Source organism: Emericellopsis cladophorae, assembly GCF_022114955.1.
Source record: "Emericellopsis cladophorae strain MUM 19.33 chromosome Unknown NODE_59_length_126458_cov_121_923675, whole genome shotgun sequence".
In the NCBI taxonomy this organism is placed as follows: domain Eukaryota; kingdom Fungi; phylum Ascomycota; class Sordariomycetes; order Hypocreales; family Bionectriaceae; genus Emericellopsis; species Emericellopsis cladophorae.
The window spans coordinates 108,650-126,458 of NW_026250984.1; the positions used below are offsets into that span (position 1 = coordinate 108,650).

At 55.3% G+C, this 17,809-nt stretch overlaps 7 protein-coding genes across 7 annotated transcripts; 4 read left to right on the forward strand and 3 right to left on the reverse strand.

Annotated features, from left to right (window-relative positions):
* Positions 1–134: 134 nt before the first annotated feature.
* J7T54_007455 (ribonuclease H2 subunit A) lies at positions 135–1,172 on the reverse strand (the record flags this gene model as incomplete). The annotated part of the gene is made up of 1 exon (XM_051509365.1): positions 135–1,172. One exon carries the CDS (start codon positions 1,170–1,172, stop codon positions 135–137), a length of 1,038 nt encoding a protein of 345 aa, XP_051359658.1.
* Positions 1,173–1,702: 530 nt separating this feature from the next.
* On the forward strand, positions 1,703–3,896 carry J7T54_007456 (Centromere protein-like protein; the record flags this gene model as incomplete). Its single annotated transcript, XM_051509366.1, has 4 exons — positions 1,703–1,779; positions 1,850–2,019; positions 2,092–3,678; positions 3,769–3,896. The coding sequence occupies 4 exons, from the start codon at positions 1,703–1,705 to the stop codon at positions 3,894–3,896; spliced, it is 1,962 nt and encodes a 653-aa protein (XP_051359659.1).
* Positions 3,897–4,245: 349 nt separating this feature from the next.
* On the reverse strand, positions 4,246–6,903 carry J7T54_007457 (Mitochondrial escape protein-like protein; the record flags this gene model as incomplete). Its single annotated transcript, XM_051509367.1, has 3 exons — positions 4,246–6,341; positions 6,389–6,634; positions 6,684–6,903. The coding sequence occupies 3 exons, from the start codon at positions 6,901–6,903 to the stop codon at positions 4,246–4,248; spliced, it is 2,562 nt and encodes an 853-aa protein (XP_051359660.1).
* Positions 6,904–7,453: 550 nt separating this feature from the next.
* Positions 7,454–8,209, forward strand: J7T54_007458 (uncharacterized protein; the record flags this gene model as incomplete). The annotated part of the gene is made up of 1 exon (XM_051509368.1): positions 7,454–8,209. The coding sequence occupies one exon, from the start codon at positions 7,454–7,456 to the stop codon at positions 8,207–8,209; it is 756 nt and encodes a 251-aa protein (XP_051359661.1).
* An 808-nt stretch (positions 8,210–9,017) lies between these two features.
* Positions 9,018–11,024, reverse strand: J7T54_007459 (uncharacterized protein; the record flags this gene model as incomplete). Its single annotated transcript, XM_051509369.1, has 2 exons — positions 9,018–10,213; positions 10,277–11,024. 2 exons carry the CDS (start codon positions 11,022–11,024, stop codon positions 9,018–9,020), a joined length of 1,944 nt encoding a protein of 647 aa, XP_051359662.1.
* A 2,340-nt stretch (positions 11,025–13,364) lies between these two features.
* Positions 13,365–15,332, forward strand: J7T54_007460 (multidrug transporter; the record flags this gene model as incomplete). The annotated part of the gene is made up of 3 exons (XM_051509370.1): positions 13,365–13,603; positions 13,660–14,615; positions 14,671–15,332. 3 exons carry the CDS (start codon positions 13,365–13,367, stop codon positions 15,330–15,332), a joined length of 1,857 nt encoding a protein of 618 aa, XP_051359663.1.
* Positions 15,333–15,906: 574 nt separating this feature from the next.
* Positions 15,907–16,902, forward strand: J7T54_007461 (uncharacterized protein; the record flags this gene model as incomplete). The annotated part of the gene is made up of 1 exon (XM_051509372.1): positions 15,907–16,902. The coding sequence occupies one exon, from the start codon at positions 15,907–15,909 to the stop codon at positions 16,900–16,902; it is 996 nt and encodes a 331-aa protein (XP_051359664.1).
* Between the last annotated feature and the right edge of the window lie 907 nt (positions 16,903–17,809).

Here is a 17,809-nt window from a genome sequence, read left to right on the forward strand (position 1 = left end):
CAAGTCGGTCTTGGCGGCTCTCGATGAGTAATTAGGCTACACGTATAATGCTTTCACGATTTCAGGATATCTATGAGGACCCAGTGCCCTTGTGCCCAACGCCGAACTCTACAATAAGCAAAAAGAAAACCTAATCAGAAAGCCTCGAGACCGGCCGATGTGCCGTACCAACTCCCCAACTCACTGGCATCCTTGTCCGCCGCGTTGCCAGCAAAGTAATCCGTCATCTTGGCCGTGTCGCCATCGTCGTCCTCTGGCCAGTCCACCCTGACACCTTTGCCCTTGGCATCGAGCATGTCCTTTGCCGTGCCCCAGCTGAACCGACACTCTGGACCCCATCCAAACACTGGGTGCATGTTGTCCCTCAGCCAACTGGAACACCTCGCGTCCGACGGATAGCCCGACCCCCACGCCATGCCCTCGTCCTCACCACGGCCGACGGCCTCCCCTCTAGCCTCGTACAGAACCTCCAGTGCCGCGTCGCGCGTCACCTTGGCGCACACACTGGCCGCGCTAACGCAGGGGTACAGGCTGTCCGCCTTCTTCGCGACGACAATCTTGGCCGTGGGGAAGACCCGTTGCAGCTTGGCCTGGTACGAGGCGGGGGGGCCAATGGTGTCGACGTAAATCTCCTGCACGTTGACGCCGCGCGCGTAGACGCCCCGGATGAGGTCAACGGTGGCGTCCATGGCCTGGGCGTTGAGGTTGTACGTCGTCGTGGGACGGAGCATGTTGGCGCCAATGTCGCGCGCGGAGAGGGAGCTGGTGGCCCACCCGCACGAGGCGTGTAGATCGGAGCCGTGCGTGCAGAGCGTGCGCATGAGATCGGAGCGAACGTCTGGCTTGAGAACTTTGGAATCGTCAAAGTGGTGTGTCTCGCGGAGAAGGGGGTCGGACAGCGGGAGCGGGAGGTAGAAGACGCCGTAGACCATGGGGCCCAGGACGGGACCGCGACCGGCCTCATCGACGCCGAGGGCGCATGCGGGCGCGGATGATGGGTTCGAGGGGTCTGCCGGCTGGAGAGAGGACGGGACGGGGGAGAAGTAGGTTGTTGAGGCGCCTGCGAGTAGGGGCTGACGGTCGATGGATGGGGGGAGGAAGATCTTGGACGAGGTGGGAGGTGTGTCGAGGGCGACTTGGGAGTCGTTGGGTGGGGGATCGTCCTCCATCATGTCTGGTGTTGGTTGCAGGCTGAGGTAGCAGTCAACGATACCGTGCCAAGGACGATTTTCTGTTTGACGATCCTGTTCATGAGATGGACATTGAACGTACGTACTATACTAACCATACCTGACCTTGGGTTTGCAGTTGCTGCCCCTCGACGCGTCGCAGGTCTCAGGCGCTGCGAAGACGCGTCCAGGCGCGTGCCAGTGGGGCCCAGCCACCGGGTGACCGCTCTTCGGGGCCGTCTGCAGCGGCCCGCCCACTGTGAATCAACACTGGGCTCAACCAAAGACTCCAGTCGGGCGCGTCTTGAGGACTGGACGCACTTCTTGACATGGATGGACGCTGCCCGCTAGTTTTCCGTCGCAATCAACTTTAGCCGCATCCCATATCCCATTCATCTGCCTTGTGGCGCGAACTTTCCACAAGCTCAGCTAGATCAGTCGACCTTCACTACCTAGCATTGCATCGAACCTTGCAGCTCGAAGGCTTTTTAGCCACTATCTCGCCAATTGTCACGCAACACGATAGCACCGCAATGGCGCCTCGCGGCCGTCGCGCTGGGGGCGAGGGCTCGGAATCCCAGGCCTTTCACGAGCTTGGTGTCCGTGGTCGGTAAGTCGCGCCACTTACTTCGTAGCAGGACTCTCAAGTAGGGTACTTATCTGACATTCTTTGCGCCCAGGAAAACAGGCGTTGCGCTGCCCAACACGGGAGAGGTCGATGCTCAGGGCATGCAACCACTCGACGCCCTCTTCTCCTCGCCAACGAAACAGCCCGCGTCAGCCAACGGTGTAGATGACGATGATGAGAATGACGACGAGTCGGGAAGCGAGGCCATGAGCATTGAGACAAGTGAGCTAGCTACCTGCCTTGCTTGCCCATAGTCAGCGCAAGTACGCCGACAGGACTAACTAACGCGCGCAGGCGCTGGGCCAGGTCCACGAACTCTCCTCAAGAATCAGCGCAACGACCACTACCCAATCTCGCAAGATCGCTCGCCCCTCAAAACCACCCTGCGATCACCTGCCAGGCGAAACCCACACATGTCATCGCCCATTGCAGAAGACCGCGATGTGACAGTCACGCGCAGGATCAACTTCCCGTCAACCGCGAAGCGCAGCAAGACCAACGGGACGAATGGCGCGGCTGCAGCTGAGATGGCCGAGCAGGAGGCGGCCACTGACGAACATGATGATGATATGGACATGATCGAGAACGGGTTGGACGCGCAGCACGAGGACGATGGTAGTGACGGTGAACTTGGCGAGGACAATTTGCAAGATGCCGAAGAGGTGTCTCAAGCTGAAGATGAAGAGGAGGCGGCTCCAGAAACCGAACCCCAGCCCGAGCCTGAGGTTGAGGTTGAGCCTGTGAAACAAGCGCCAGCCAAGGCCGCAAGGGGTCGTGGGCGTCCAAAGGCAACGCCTGCCGCACAAGTGGAGGATCAGCCCACGCCAGAGGCGACACAGCCTAAATCATCGGAAAAGAAGAAGAGGGGACGTCCATCCAAGAAGAGCAAGGAGGCTGCTGTCCACGAAGCGCCGCCCGCTCCCAAAACGACGGCCGAACGTAAGAAGCGGCCGCCGTTGAACGCTAACAGCGACAAAGACGGTGATCAGGAGCCTCCAGCGGAGGAGAGCCCGCGAGCGAAACGCCAGAAGACGACCCAGGCATCGCCAGCTCCTGCGGCTTCTAAACTACCACCCAAATCATCAACTGCACCAAAAGCAAGATCACGCGGGAGACCACCAGGTCGCAAACCAAAGGTGGCCAATGCGGGAGGCGACGATGCCGGGGAAGCATCACTTCTGGACTTACAAAAGGGTCCGCCCATGCCCAAGCGCAGAGGACTCATGTCTGTGAAGCGGGATCCCGATGCCATCTTGCAGACGAGGTCCGGACGTCACACTTACAGGCCTCTGAGCTGGTGGGAGGGCGAAAGGGCCATCGAGGAGGACGTGCAACAGCCTGATATATTCCGCAAAAAGGACCAAGATGGATTCGTCCTCAAGTCCATGAAGGAGATTGTACGTGTCCACGAAGATGAACCCGAACCAACAAAGCGCGGCCGTGGGTCCAAGTCTGGGCGGAAACCTGCAGCGAAAGCCAGAGCCGCCTCGGTCAAGGAACAGGACGACACTGAGCCCCTCGAGGACTGGGAGACCAACGAGGGCAGAATCGTGAGCGAGGTGATAGCCTGGGACCCAGAGTATGAGACTCAGCCTCCTGGCGACGAGGAGCCCGTCGACATCAGCGAGGAAGAGATTGCCATCTCGGGCGAGGCTGTTCAGACTCGGGAAATCCGCGACGCGACTTTCAAGTTTGCAAAGACGCTCACCATGCCCTTCATGGGCGCTGGCATCGTGGATTTACCGCCAGGAGCCGTCAAGAGGCCCAAGAACTCGCGCAAGATGCACATGGTCTTCTTTGTGCACACGGGTAAGGTCTCCGTGGCCGTGAACGAGACAGAGTTTGCGATTTCGGCTGGCGGCCAGTGGTTTGTCCCACGAGGTGAGTTTATTCTCTGTTCTTATATATTTTTTTTCTTTTCTTTTCTTTTCTTCTCTCCTTTGCTTGCTGGGCGGTAACTGACGATGGCAGGCAACTACTACACAATCAGGAATGAGTACTCCCAACCGGCTCGCATCTTCTTTGCGCAGGCCTGTGAGCTTTCGTCTACATCACTGCAGCCAGACATGTCGCAGTCCATGCTGATGGCGGATTCGTAGCCGGTTGCCAGCCGGGAAAGTTTTGCACGCTGACGTCTGTCGGGAATGGACGGCGCTGATTTTTGTTTGATACCAATGATGTTCCGAGGCGCAGATGAGGAGTTCTGCTTTCGATGCGGGTTCGCTATCGTGGCGCAACCGCTAGGAAGAGGTCACTATGTATGTGTCTACAGGGAAGATGAAAATGACAGCGTAGCATCTGTTTGAACAATGTATTCGAGACGTTACCACTGCAGATGGAGAAGGGTATGTTTTTTCCGCAACCAGAAACACAAGCCCGCCGCGTTACGCCCTTCCCGTACCCAGAAATCCCTTGCCCAGAAATATAATATTCGAGTGAGCATCCTTGCTAGTACTCCTTGTTCAGAATCTTCTTGAGGTCGCTCATCTCACTGTCGAATTGGACAATCTTGTCCTGGCTGCTGTTCATCTTGCCCAGCAGGTAGTTGATACGCGAGGTAGTCTCATTAGTCTGCTTGGGCAAGCCGCCGAGCAGTGAGAGCTCCTTCTCGTACTTGTCAATGCTCTGCGCCTCGACCTTGGCATTCTCCGTCAGAACAGCCAGGTCCATCTTTGCACGCAAGACACGGTCGTTTTGGAGGACAGAGAATGCCGCTTGGTTCAATGGTTTGCCTGCGGTGATGGTCGTGGGGCGGCCCCGCGTGTACTGCACAGCAATGAGCTCCGAGTTTGTGAGGCTTTCGAGGGCAGTCTCCCCGTCCTTGGCAGATTGTGTCATGGAGCTCGTAAAAGCGGGCGAGAGGAGGACTTGGTGGTAGCGAAGCGTAGGCTCCTTGGCCAGCGATTTGACAAGAACCCAGGCTTGCTGAGTAGACCACTTGCGCTCCTCGCCACTGGCCTTACCCAAGAGGAACATCTTGACAATCTCGGAGGCGGTTTCGTTCACAATCTCGTCAACAGCCTGCTTGGGGGTTTGTCCAGTCTTGATGCGGCGGGTGAGGAACTCGAGATCCGTGAGGCGGCCGCCCATGGTCTCAATGCTCTCGTCAAGTCCTGCCAAGTCGAGCTTGGTGGGCTTCACTTCTTCACCATCACGCTTCTCCTTCTTCTTCTCTTTCTCGTCTGCCGCGGCTTCTTCATCCAGACGGCTCATGACAAAGTTCTTTGCCACATCTGGGTCGAGATCTCCCAGCGATACCGAGCGAATGACACGGTCCGGGAGAGCCTTAGCCAGAGATTTGGTGTAGGAAGAATCATTTGTGAGGAAGATGACGTGAGCAATATTGTTCTGCACAACTGAGGCTGCCCACTCTGCTACCTTCTCGTAGACAATGCCCTTGTCCTCGGACTTGTGTAGGAAGTTATCAATAACGATAACTGGTCGGCGTTCAGGATGCGACTCTAGGTAGGCATCATCTGAAAGGTTGGCATCCTTGTCCCGTTTGGAGCGACCAGACAGTGAGACTTTCTTCAAGGCTGCAGTCGTCGTGTACAGGATCTTGTTCAGTTGTGATTCGAGAGTTTCGGAGAAGCCAGCCTTGACGCCCGTGGTGCTCTGCACGGCCAGATCAATCATACTACTCATGCTGTTTGCCCACGAGAAAATGGGCCTGTACCCGACAGCGGCCGCAAGTCTGCGGATCGTGCCAGCTTCTCCGCGAGCCTCGACGATAGGTCGGCAGTCAATCGTCAGGACATCTTTCCGACCTTCGAGTGACTGATCCATGACCATCTCCTTTTTGCCAGAGCCCTTCGGGCCGGTCACTACGATGAACGTGTCGGAGCTCCCATCGAGCCAACTTCGCAGCTGATCGATCAGGTCCCGGCGATGGTTCCAGACGGCGCTGAGGTCATCGTGGGGAGACGACTTCTTGGTGATGTTGAGTTGGTCGGTCTGCGATTTGAACCATTTGTACACCCTCGATTCAGTGAAACGTAGGGAGTGCTGGATGTGCAATTCGATGAAGAACTGGCGGATAGGGTCGAAGACGATGACTGAGATACCGGCGATGAGCGCTGCAATCGCGGGCACTACGATACGAGGGTGATTTGTGAGCCAATTCCAGATACTATGCGCCTTGACACGCTTTTCATAGGACATTCGCAGCCTGGTGCCCATCTTCCCACCGCCTAGGGCCTCGCCGACGACGAAGCCATGCATACAGTTCCGCGCCATGATGGCGTCACGCATCATAGGAAAGGCCAGGTAAGCGAACCTCGGTGTAGCCTTGTTGTCCTGAGCTTGGGGAATGATGTCCGCAATCTTGCCATAGCGGCGGAACAGTGTGTAGAGCTTCTCTTCGGACAGTTCCATGGGTTCGGCCCCAGGCTCGGGTGCGACAAATTCAATCTTGACAAGGTTCGAAGGGTACCGATAAAGGTCCTCCAGCCAGGGTGTTCCTCGGACAAGATGTGCCTTGATGCCACGGAAGGGGCTGAACCATGGTTTGATGGGTCGGTCATTAAGCTTGTTGATCAACGTTTCTGGCCATGTTAGAGACACGTGGTCGATAATGCAACTTCCACCTCACCTTCAGTAGAGCCAACATCCAGAGCAGCTGAGTGCTCAAACTTGACAAAAGCGCCACCGTCCTTGAGCCGCGGCAGAATCTCTGTAGCCCGCAGTTGCATATCTTTGGGGATCGCGTTCTTCACGAGACGAATAGGGTCCATGATGCCGAGCGATGAAGTCTCGAACCGCTGAAGAACCTGGGCCATATCTCTGTCTGTCTTCCATACCCGGTTGAGGATGCTTGACAGTTTGAGAGGGAAGAGGTCTGCAATCAGTTGTCAGTTCCAGCTTCAATGTGGTTGCCGTATACTTACTGTCGAAGAATATGATAGTCTCATTGGGCTTGACGCCGATATGGCCGTCATCCTTATCCTTCTCGTCAATAATTGGCGAGGTGCTTTCCCACACCTTCCTCACGACAGCTCCATGCTTCACGCGCTGCCGCGTCGAAGCTAGAAGCGGCCTGATGGCCTGATGGGATGGAACACCAGGCCGCAGGGCCAATGTCGCCACTGGTAGTCGCAGGCGGAACATGGCGACACAGCTTCACAAAGGCAACACGACAACGAAGAGAGAAGGATCCATCTAGTCGGACCAGATTGCTCCAGGCTAGCTACGGCTCCTGCCTCGAGTTCAGATGGACTGGTTCTGGAGCCAATGAGGTCATTGTCGCGATGACGGCCCCACCCTGCACTCCAGAATCCAGATGTCACTGCACCCGGACGCGGAAAGGAAGGCGCATTGCCCGGACGTCCAGATCTTCCGATCCCGCTTTAGATGTACGGTTGTACCTTAGTACTCCATACCTTGTGAACGCCGAGATTGAAGCCAATCATCTTGCACGCGATACACCAAGCCTGAGCACCACTCCCCAGAAACGAATCACGTTCTGTCGCCTCGCATACAGCACGCATACGGCCCTCCCGTCACGCGATCCAGACTTATACGAAGATACTGTGACTTCCCCGCGTTTGCAAACCGGTCTTTCACCCATCGCCCGAGTGTCTAATTATTCCTTTCTCTGCCTCAAACGACCAGAAACACCTGGACACATCTTCTCTCTCCAAGACCGATAGAAGACATCATGGGCTGGCTCTGGGCATCGGGCTCTCCCAAAGAGCCAACGGCGCCTCCAGCCGATAAGGCAGCCACGACCACAACTGCATCCCCGTCTACGTCGACACCCAGGACTGCACCGAACGAACCCAGTATGGACCCTGAGATTCAAAAATTCTTCGACCTCTTCAACAACGACGGCAAGAAGCCTGAGGCTCCCACGCCGGCACAAAAGTCATCTCCGACGTCCTCTAGCACATCACAAGCAGAATCCGAGTCCAAATCATCATGGTTCACACTCAAAGCGTCTAAATCCATCGATCCAGCGTCTGAGAACGCTCCCCCTCGCGATCCCCTCTCCGAAGCTCTGCTCCCCACCGAAATGTCCTGCCGCCAGGCCTTCGATCTCGCATGGGCGTGCAACTCACTCGGAGGCCAGTTCAACGCCGTCTACCGCAACGGCGAGATGCGCTCCTGCAGCCAGCAATGGGACGACTTTTGGTTTTGCATGCGGACCAAGTCGCATACGGGTGCTGTCAAGGCAGACGCTGTCAGGCAGCACTATCGGAACAAGGAGTACGAGAAGTACTACAAGCCCGGGGCGAGGAGCAGCGAGGACATCTGGCAGAGTAGGGACTGGGTCGTCCGAGACGATGAAGTGTTCACACAGGCATTTGACGCAAGCACACAACGAGACGACGACGAATGGAGGCGGAATGACAACGAGAGGCGCAGGCAGTTAAGGGAGAGTTTGGGAATTGACAAGCCGGCGAGCGCATCATGATTTTGGCTCTTGTAACAAATTGCATAGAAACTGTGTCAAGACCAACTCACTGTTGGGGTCTACATAATTCGGTACACGGTCTTATTACTATTGATAGATATGAAGTCCGGCGTATTATCTATCAGAGACACAAATTAATTAGTTCATAAAAAATATCCATCGGACATACAGAGGTAATATCGCCCGTCCAAGCAGCTATGGTACGAGGTCTCACAATCAATGATACATAAGCAGGCCGGCGTATTGGTATAGATCAAATTTAAGAAGATAACTAATAATGTGTTGAGCATGCAGGCAGAGATCTTCTCGTCGGAGTAGATAGTATAATGTCTCGTTAATATTGATAGATAGGAAGACGACGTATTGTCAGACAAAATTAAACAGAATAATCAAGGATTCATCGGATATGCAGAGATGATGTTCTCGTCGGAATAACAATGGTACACAGCTATGTTCATGGGACAGGCTTAGTTGTCATTGATAGATGGGCAAGCCAGTGTATTGTCCCGAACCAGATTGACTGAGAAAACCAAGAGAATTTCGCCAAACTGGCAATGAGATGTTGATTAGAGCAGCCAAGACAAACATCTAAATTCACTTCGAGACGCTGTTGTTGAAGTTATAAATCTTCATTGACTCATTAAAGTACAGACCGATGCTTTTCCCTATCGTGAACCATGATGCAACGCAAAAAATATCAAGTGTCTAATCAATCCTCATCCCAGTAGAAACCAGCGCGCCTTAGTATCGCAGTACCAATTCCATCAAAATGTCGACAAGTCTTGACGTGGGTATCAAGACATAGTATTTAGTCGACCTCCTCAACGGTGGGGCCGTCATCGCCACCAGCACCACCGGGGGCACCGCCAGCGCCAGGGAAGCCACCGGGAGCGCCACCAGGAGCACCACCCTCACCTGTTCCGTAGAACTTCATCATGATGGGGTTGGCAACGCCCTCAAGCTCCTTCTGCTTGTCCTCGTACTCCTCCTTGGCGGCCTGCTGGTTGTCGTCAAGCCAAGTGACGGTCTTGTCAATCTCGGACTTGAGAGTCTCCTTGTCGGCAGCCTCAATCTTTTCGTCCACCTTGGGGTCGGACAGAGTGTTGCGCAGGGAGTAGGCGTAAGACTCCAGGCCGTTCTTGGCACCGACACGGCCAGCCTCACGCTCGTCCTCCTCCTTGTACTTCTCGGCGTCAGACAGCATGCGCTCGATCTCTTCCTTGGACAGGCGGCCCTTGTCGTTGGTGATGACAATCTTGTTGGACTTGCCAGTACCCTTCTCGACGGCGGAGACGTTCATGATACCGTTGGCATCAAGGTCGAAGGTGACCTCAATTTGAGGGACACCACGAGGGGCAGGAGGAATACCAGTGAGCTCGAACTTGCCAAGCAAGTTGTTGTCCTTGGTGCGCTGACGCTCACCCTCGTAGACCTGGATGAGCACACCAGGCTGGTTGTCGGAGAAGGTCGAGAAGACCTCGGATTTCTTCGTAGGAATGGTGGTGTTGCGGGGGATGAGCTTGGTCATCATGCCACCAGCGGTCTCGATGCCGAGAGACAACGGGGCGACGTCAAGCAGCAGAATCTCGTTGGTGGACTTGGAAGAAGTGTCACCAGACAGGATGGCAGCCTGGACGGCAGCACCGTAAGCAACAGCCTCATCAGGGTTGATGGATTTGTTAGGCTCCTTGCCGTTGAAGTAGTCGGTGATGAGCTTCTGGATGCGGGGGATACGGGTAGAACCACCGACGAGGACAATCTCATGAACCTGGGACTTGTCGATCTTGGCGTCGGAGAGGACGCGGTCGACAGGGGCGGTTGTGCCACGGAAGAGATCCTGGCAAAGCTCCTCGAAGCGGGCACGGGTGATGGAGGTGTAGAAGTCAATGCCCTCGAAAAGAGAGTCAATCTCAATTGAGGTCTGTGCGGAGGAGGACAGGGTGCGCTTGGCACGCTCGCAGGCAGTGCGAAGACGACGCAGGGCACGGGCGTTGCTGGACAGATCTGCAAAAAATAGTTAGTGTAAAGTCCAGACAATATTCAACTCGTTCGTTGGGCCAATCTCACCTCGCTTGTGTTTGCGTTTGAACTCGTTAACAAAGTGGTTAACGAGACGGTTGTCGAAGTCCTCACCACCCAGGTGAGTGTCACCGGCGGTGGACTTGACCTCGAAGATACCCTCCTCGATGGTCAGGAGAGAGACATCGAAGGTACCACCACCAAGATCGAAGATGAGAACGTTGCGCTCGCCCTCAACCTTCTTGTCCAGGCCGTAGGCAATGGCGGCGGCAGTGGGCTCATTGATGATACGGAGCACGTTGAGGCCGGCGATGAGACCAGCGTCCTTGGTGGCCTGGCGCTGAGAGTCATTGAAGTAGGCGGGGACAGTGACGACAGCGTTGTTGACGGTGCCACCGAGGTAAGCCTCAGCAGTCTCGCGCATCTTGGTGAGGATCATGGAGGAGATTTCCTCGGGGGTGAAGTGCTTGGTCTCGCCCTTGAACTCGACCTCGACGACGGGCTTGCCGCTCTTGTCGATGATCTTGAAGGGAAAGTGCTTCATGTCAGCCTGCACCTCAGCGTCGGCAAACTTGCGGCCGATGAGACGCTTGGCGTCGAAGACTGTGTTGTGCGGGTTCATGGCGACCTGGTTCTTGGCAGCGTCACCGATCAGACGCTCGGTATCAGTGAAGGCGACGAATGAAGGAGTGGTGCGGTTGCCCTGATCGTTGGCAATGATGTCGCAACGATCCTCACGGAAGATACCCACGCACGAGTACGTGGTACCCAGATCGATACCGACGGCGGGAGCCATTGTGTCTGATGTGTGTTGTGAGATCCTGAATGGGTGTGATATTTTGGTGAATAATGGGAAGACTGTGAATCTCTTGAGGGGAAAAGAAGAGGAGGATTTGGGTATCACAGAAGAATTGTATGAGGAATGAGAAAAAAACGAAGCAGAGCAGAGATTGAGAGGTCGTGGCATGCACCTAGATAAAGGCGGATGGGCGAGGTTCGACGTGATTCTTTGCATTTCCAAAAAAGCCCACACCGATTTAGCAGGGGCCTTCCAGAAGCCTCTGCATCGCTCTCGCACTCAGGCGAAGCACCCACAACCGCCTGGAAGACACGATACACATTCCAGAGCCGCCCATCTACAATGGTCTCGATCCTACAGTTTTCCTGGTCTTCTGACTTCTTGCCGTTGTCAAGGAGCTCTATGCTGTCCATCGCGCCTTCCCTGAGCTCTGATGCGACTGATGTCATGAAGATCCTAAAATTCCAGACCCCACCGCGGGGCGCAGGTACATGTATCAGCAGCCTGAATTTGCCTGAGCCTCAGGTACCTGTCCCTGCCCCACCACTAGCTCCCCACCCCCTGCTGGCAGCCCCTCTTTTCGGGCGTTGCTGGGAGAAAAAGATTTCGAAGAGGCGACTACGTTGTAATCTCTTAGTCCGGGCTGTTGCGAATAGTTTCCATTGATGACGATACAGTACATTTGCAGCCCCAAAGAAGCTAAATTGGATTCTTGTACGTATTCTCATGCCGTTGCGATTCTGGAAAAAGTTTACAGGAGACAAGCAGTCGGCCTGACTAATCTGCTCGTTGCTTGAGCTGACCGGAGCTGCCAGAGCTGCCCCGCCATCGGAACTCTGTCAGTTTGGAGGCTGTCAGTGGCACAGCAACAGCGCCCGCGCTGGGCGGAGCGGGATAATTGAGTTTGGTGATGCTCCGATCCACGACAGACTGGAGCCTATTTCAACATTTCGTCAGAGCATCCCCACAGAACTCTCTTTCCAGGTCGCCCGGGTAGCTTGACCGGCGTCATGCTGCAATAGGCGGCCTTCTCAACATTCTTCTTAGAATTTGGGCTTGGTATCTTCTTTGACTGCTTTGCCCGCGGGTCTACGTACCGTATAACCGATCATCAAGCGGGTGGTCCAGCTTGAGCACACAGCTAACAAGGTCCAAGCCTCGCTGCCACTGGACCATTCGCGCAAATTCTTCATGGCACTACTGTGGTACGATTAGTGGAGTGGCAATCGTGTGATCCTGCAAACCCGGCGCGTGCGTTTCCATTGAGCGCAGGCAGCAGTAGATCGTTTTGATGTTTTGTGCAAAGGTACCTGCTATAAAGTGTTTCAATCATGGCCAGTATGTCGTAGCCCTGTGTGCGAGATTCTCTCCATAACTGTGACTTTTAAGGACATGGAGATGCTCGGTCGTGTCGGTGCAAGCACGTCTATCCGCATTGCCAGGCGCTGTTGTTGTGAATGACCTAGCATCATATCTGCGCTCCTATCTACCAATGGTAGAGAATAAACATCCGATCCTGCAGTGACGACAGCTTCTTTATATACCCGTAGGCATACGACTTTCGAACAAGATGTGCGCTGAGATTTCGCCAACAAGATGTCCGGACAGGAATCGTGTTTAGGGTAGGTATCTAGCGAATGCGACATAACTACAATGAGGCCCGCCTCCATGCGTACTAAGTAAGTGTACATGGATGGTGCTAGCGTACAGTGTTTGTTCTGAACAAACGGCCTGGGACTTTGTATCAGTCGCTTCGCTATGCAAGCTGGCCCTGCCAACTGATTCTTGACATATCGAGACTTTGATTCGAGATTGCAGCCCTAATACGTCGCCCCGGCCGGTGAACTTACTGATGACAGGGCGCTAAGCCATTCTGGGGCAGCCATTCGAGCTTCATCCCCTGCGCCTTCCCTGAGACTCTAAGGATGCGACCCGTGCTTCATCCTCGACGCATGAGAATGCCGAACTTGTCAACCCTTTCGAGCGACAAGGCAGCCGTCAAGCGCAGGTTGATTCTCATTGGACCAGCAGGCCTACTTGCACCTCATATGTCGCATTGCCTTTCGAGGCCAGTTATACGGATATGGTAAAACCATTCGAACTCCAGGCCTTGGAGTCATGGAGGCTCCTTAGCCGCGACACAACCTTACGGCGGTAATGAAGCGACATGGATCTAGCTCGAGTGAGACTGAAGTGTCGCGATATACAAGTATGACTTAGTCTCGTCGCTGCACCTGACGGATGGTTCTTGAGCATTCCTACATGCGCATCTCCATCATCAGGAGTAACATCAACCCCCCTAGTCATCCTGACTGCTTGCTACTACACTGATTCAGCATGCTCGACGGGAAACCCAAAGACAAACTCATGATTCCAAACTGGCTCCTTGGCTGGGCGTCGGGAGACGATAAGAGGAAGTCAAAGACAAACCCCAAGACGTGCGAGCACCGGATCGCGCCATCCCTCGAGCCCTGCGACTTGTGCGCAGCGGAGGCGACTAGAGCGCGGAAATACAGATGGAAGATCATCCTTGGGCTGGTGTTTCCTTTTGCTCTGCAAGCTCTCGACTCGACCATGTTCGTAACCTGTATCGCGTCGGCGACCCAGAGAGTAACCCACTGACACCTGACAGCATCGCGAGCGCCTTGCCGTGGATCGCCCATGACTTTGGCAGATTCTCCCAGCTCAACTGGATCGTATCAGCCTTCAACCTCACATCTGCTGCCTTCATCCCCTTTTGGGCGCAAATGTGCGACGTATTCGGACGCAATGCCACGATCAACGGAAGCATCATACTAATGCTCCTCGGCAGTGCCCTGTGCACAGGGGCTCCGACGAGCGCCTTCCCGATGCTCCTCCTCGGACGTGGCTTTCAAGGTCTGGCGGCGGCGGGCCTCAACGTAGTGGTGCAGACGATTCTAGCCGATCGTGTCTCGCTCAAGGAGGCTGCAAGCAACTGGTCCATCTTTGCCTTTGTCGGTGGCACTGCCTACGGTCTTGGACCGGTCATTGGGGGCTATCTTACCAACGCGAATTGGCGATGGTGCTTTGCGATCAACCTTCCCATGGGTGTTGTCGCTCTCGTGACGGTCTACTTCCTCCTGCGCAAGGAGCTACTCGGCGCGCAGCCCATTCCGGAACTCGACGAGACAGTTGAGACAGGACGCCGCACCAAGTTCGGCGCACGACTTAAGACCGTCGACTTTGGGGGTCAGGCGTTGTTCCTGGTTGGTTTTGGCCTGATCATCTTGGGTCTGACACGGGGAGGCGCGACGTATCCCTGGGCGTCAGCGGCAGTCGTTGTTCCAATGGTTTTTGGGACCCTGTTGACTGGGGTGTTTGTGTATTGGGAGTATCTCATGGCGCCGGGGAAACTCCTTTCTCAAAGATTCCCGACGCAAAAGCCCATGATTCCATGGAACATCATCACGACCAAGGACATCATGTTGGTCTTCTTCACAGAGACAACCTCTGGAGTGGCCATGTATGCGGTACTGTACTTTTGCAACATCTACTTTATCTCGGTAAAGGATTTTCGGCCCGATGAGGCTGGAGTTCAACTTCTGTTCTTCATTCCTGGGTTGTCTGGTAAATATGGCAACGTACCGCGCAAAGGGAGATCTTGTCAGCTAACAGTACTCAGGCGGTGTTATTATTTGTTCCTTCCTCTGCAACTCCTGGCCTCGTATGACCTGGCCACCGATTTTCTTGGGTACCCTCGTCGAGGCTGTCGGTCTCGGGATGCTGTCGTGGGCTTGCTACAACGAGAAGCCGTCGATCATCTTTGGCATGATGGCGCTTGTCGGTGTCGGCTCAGGTCTGCGCTACATGTCAGGCCCGCTGCATGGTGTGGGCTACTTTCGCCAACATCGCGCGGTCATTGCGGGAACGATGGCTCTTGCACATCCATTTGGTGGAACCTTGGGGCTCACAGTGATGACTACCGTGTTCAACAACCTGTCTGGTCTGGAATACGACCCAGGCTTTGAAGAGACGAGCACCAGCGACCCTCGAATGAATGACGAGCTCAGGGAGAATGCCAAAATGGGCGTGGTTTGGGCATTTGTTGCCGTCACACCGTTTTTGGTGCTGGCTTGGATCGCGACATTCCTCCTCGGCAATGTCATTCTCGGTGACGGCAATGGTCCCGATGAAGAGGGCTTGCACAACACTGTCATTAGAGACCCTTACATCGTGAAGCTTCTCAGAGGCCAAGGAAGGCCAGCTCAACCTGAGAGAGATGTTAGATTGCGGAGTTGGGAGGTGCTTGGGAGCTCACACAGCACGCCTGTCCCGGCAGACTAAATCAGCGACCGAAAGAACACATAGCGACAGTTGTTATGTTAAATTAAAACAAGGGAGCTTTTGTTCCGTTCTCCTTCCTCTTGATAAAGCATCCCATCTCCCATGCTGCGTGATGTGTCAGGGCCTGGCTGCATGCACGTCGCCTCATTGCAGGCTCACCTGTCAATTAACTTGTGCGACTACGCATCGTCACCCGCATCTAGAACAATACCATCACCACATTTCAATCATCCCACTGCGCAATCTCTCTTCTTTCTTCATCTTCCTTCAACTTGCAGCTTGTTAATTTGTTCAGGCACCACGACGCAAGTAATTACGTCCGCCGCTCTGCATCGAGATATCTCACAGTCGCGTCGCCACATCAAGACAGAGGTGGTCTGGGGCAAATCTGGAACATCGCAAAACCGGAATTCGATTCTGGTGCGCGTCACGGGTCCTTGACTCCTTCCAGGTAGCAAGCAAGCGAGTGCATACCGGTATTCAGATCAGCCACACTTTGGCATTTCAGGCCCAAGACTCACACGCGTCGCACGAAAGCACACTCGTGGATTTTCCGCGCTCTTGATCACCGACCATGAGCTCGCTCAGTGTTCAAGATGATTCCCCGGGCCCCGTTTGTGCGCTCGCGTTCCGGACCTTTGATGATGGACACCAGCCACATTCGCCCCGCCGCTATGCTAGCCTGAGCCGGAGTGTTTCGACCGGCAGATCTCCTTCGCCAACCACCACCACCGTCAGCGGCAGCAGAGTTGACGATGTGGCGTCCACGGGAGACTTTCCCCAATTCACAAAGTTACCACCGGAGCTCCGGCTCAAAGTCTGGGAGTGCCTCATACAGCCACGCATCGTCGGCGTATGCTGCCTCCAGAATGACACACGCGGGGGATACCAACCTGGCGAGAAGATCGCTGCCCGTCGCAAGGAACTGGACGCGCGCACGACGCGTGGGAACCAGGTACCAGCCATCCTGCACGTCAACAGCGAATCTCGCGCCCTGGGCTTGAAGCACTACGAGCTCACCTTTGGGTGGCGCATCAAGGGTAGCAGGCCGAACAGCGCACCGCCACGGACCTACTTCAACTTTGCCCAAGACGCACTCTTCCTCACAGGCGACCTTGAGGCCTACGACTCGTTTGGCTTCAACGCGCCCATGGTGTACTACTTGCGCAAGGAGGATACAGCACGAGTTAAGCACGTGGCCTGCCCCTTTCGGGAGCTGGGCTACCCCCATCAACACAGCGACTTGATCTGGGGCTGCCTGTGGCACATTGTGGACCGATTCAAGGCGGCTACCCGCTTGCTGCTCACGGTGGGAGAGGGCGATGAGGAGCGTCTTGGCCGCGCGGGCCACGCAGGACCTGACCTGGTGACGGGCACAGCGACGCCTGGGCTGACGATGGCGGAAAACGAGAGCATGGCGGGCCAGATGCAGACGCAGCATGCGCTGCAGAATATATGGCGGGCTTGGCTCGGGGGCCGCACGGCGACGAACTCGACGATGGCAGATAAGCAGATGCTGCTGGTCTCGGAGGCGGAGCTGATGAACTTTGTGACGAGACAGGCTCAGTAGAGCAGAAAGGCCCGTTCGGGGGAACTCGACGGAAGAACCTAGGGGCCTCTACCGGCATAGACTACCTAAGGTAGCTGGGACGGCTTGTGCATGACTGCAGATTTTAAGCGTAGCACAATGAAAAAAGACTTGAATTAGCCAGCGCTGCTTCCAGTGTGAAAAAAGAGAGAACCGTATATAATAGTGATTACGTAGCAAGGTTCCGTCATCTCGTCCGAGAGGTGCATGCGCTGCAACGTCTGTTGGAAACACACACCTGACGTCCATGCTTGCTCGATGAATGCCAAGATATGGCACGACATTCAATGCATCATGTCAAGGTTGAAGGAGCACCATGGACGAGACGAATATCCGTCTGGCCGAGATCACCAATACAGTGTCCAAAGTACAGTATTTGTAGCTCACGCACGGTACGATCGGTCGGCACTCGGGCAGGACCAATCTGTCTCATAGGCTTTGAAGGCAACCGCAATGCCGAAAGGCTGAAATGATGTGGCGCTTTGGATCATCGATAATTTGCAACCTCTCAAGGGTCAAGTTCCTATCTTGCCCAAACTACAAGTACTGACTCGCACTCCACGAGTCCGTCGGCAGTATGCATGTAATGTGGTAGGTAGGTAGCGCATGCGCATCATTCACATCCCGTCGTCCGAACAAGCATCTGCGGGTACCCACCCACTTGCCCTTGGTCCTTGGCCTGGGCCGCCTGGACCTGGCCGCCCTGGCGTCTGGCATTCGGCCGATGGCCAGCCATCGTGGCCCATGGGGATGATCAAGTCGCACGCCCACGCCCGCCCGCGCGGGGGGGGGGGGGGGGGGGGGGGCGGGGGGCGGGAACCCCCCGCCCGCCCCCCCACCCCCCGGGCCCCCAAACCCAAAAATAAAATTGGAGGTGGGTATAGTAAAG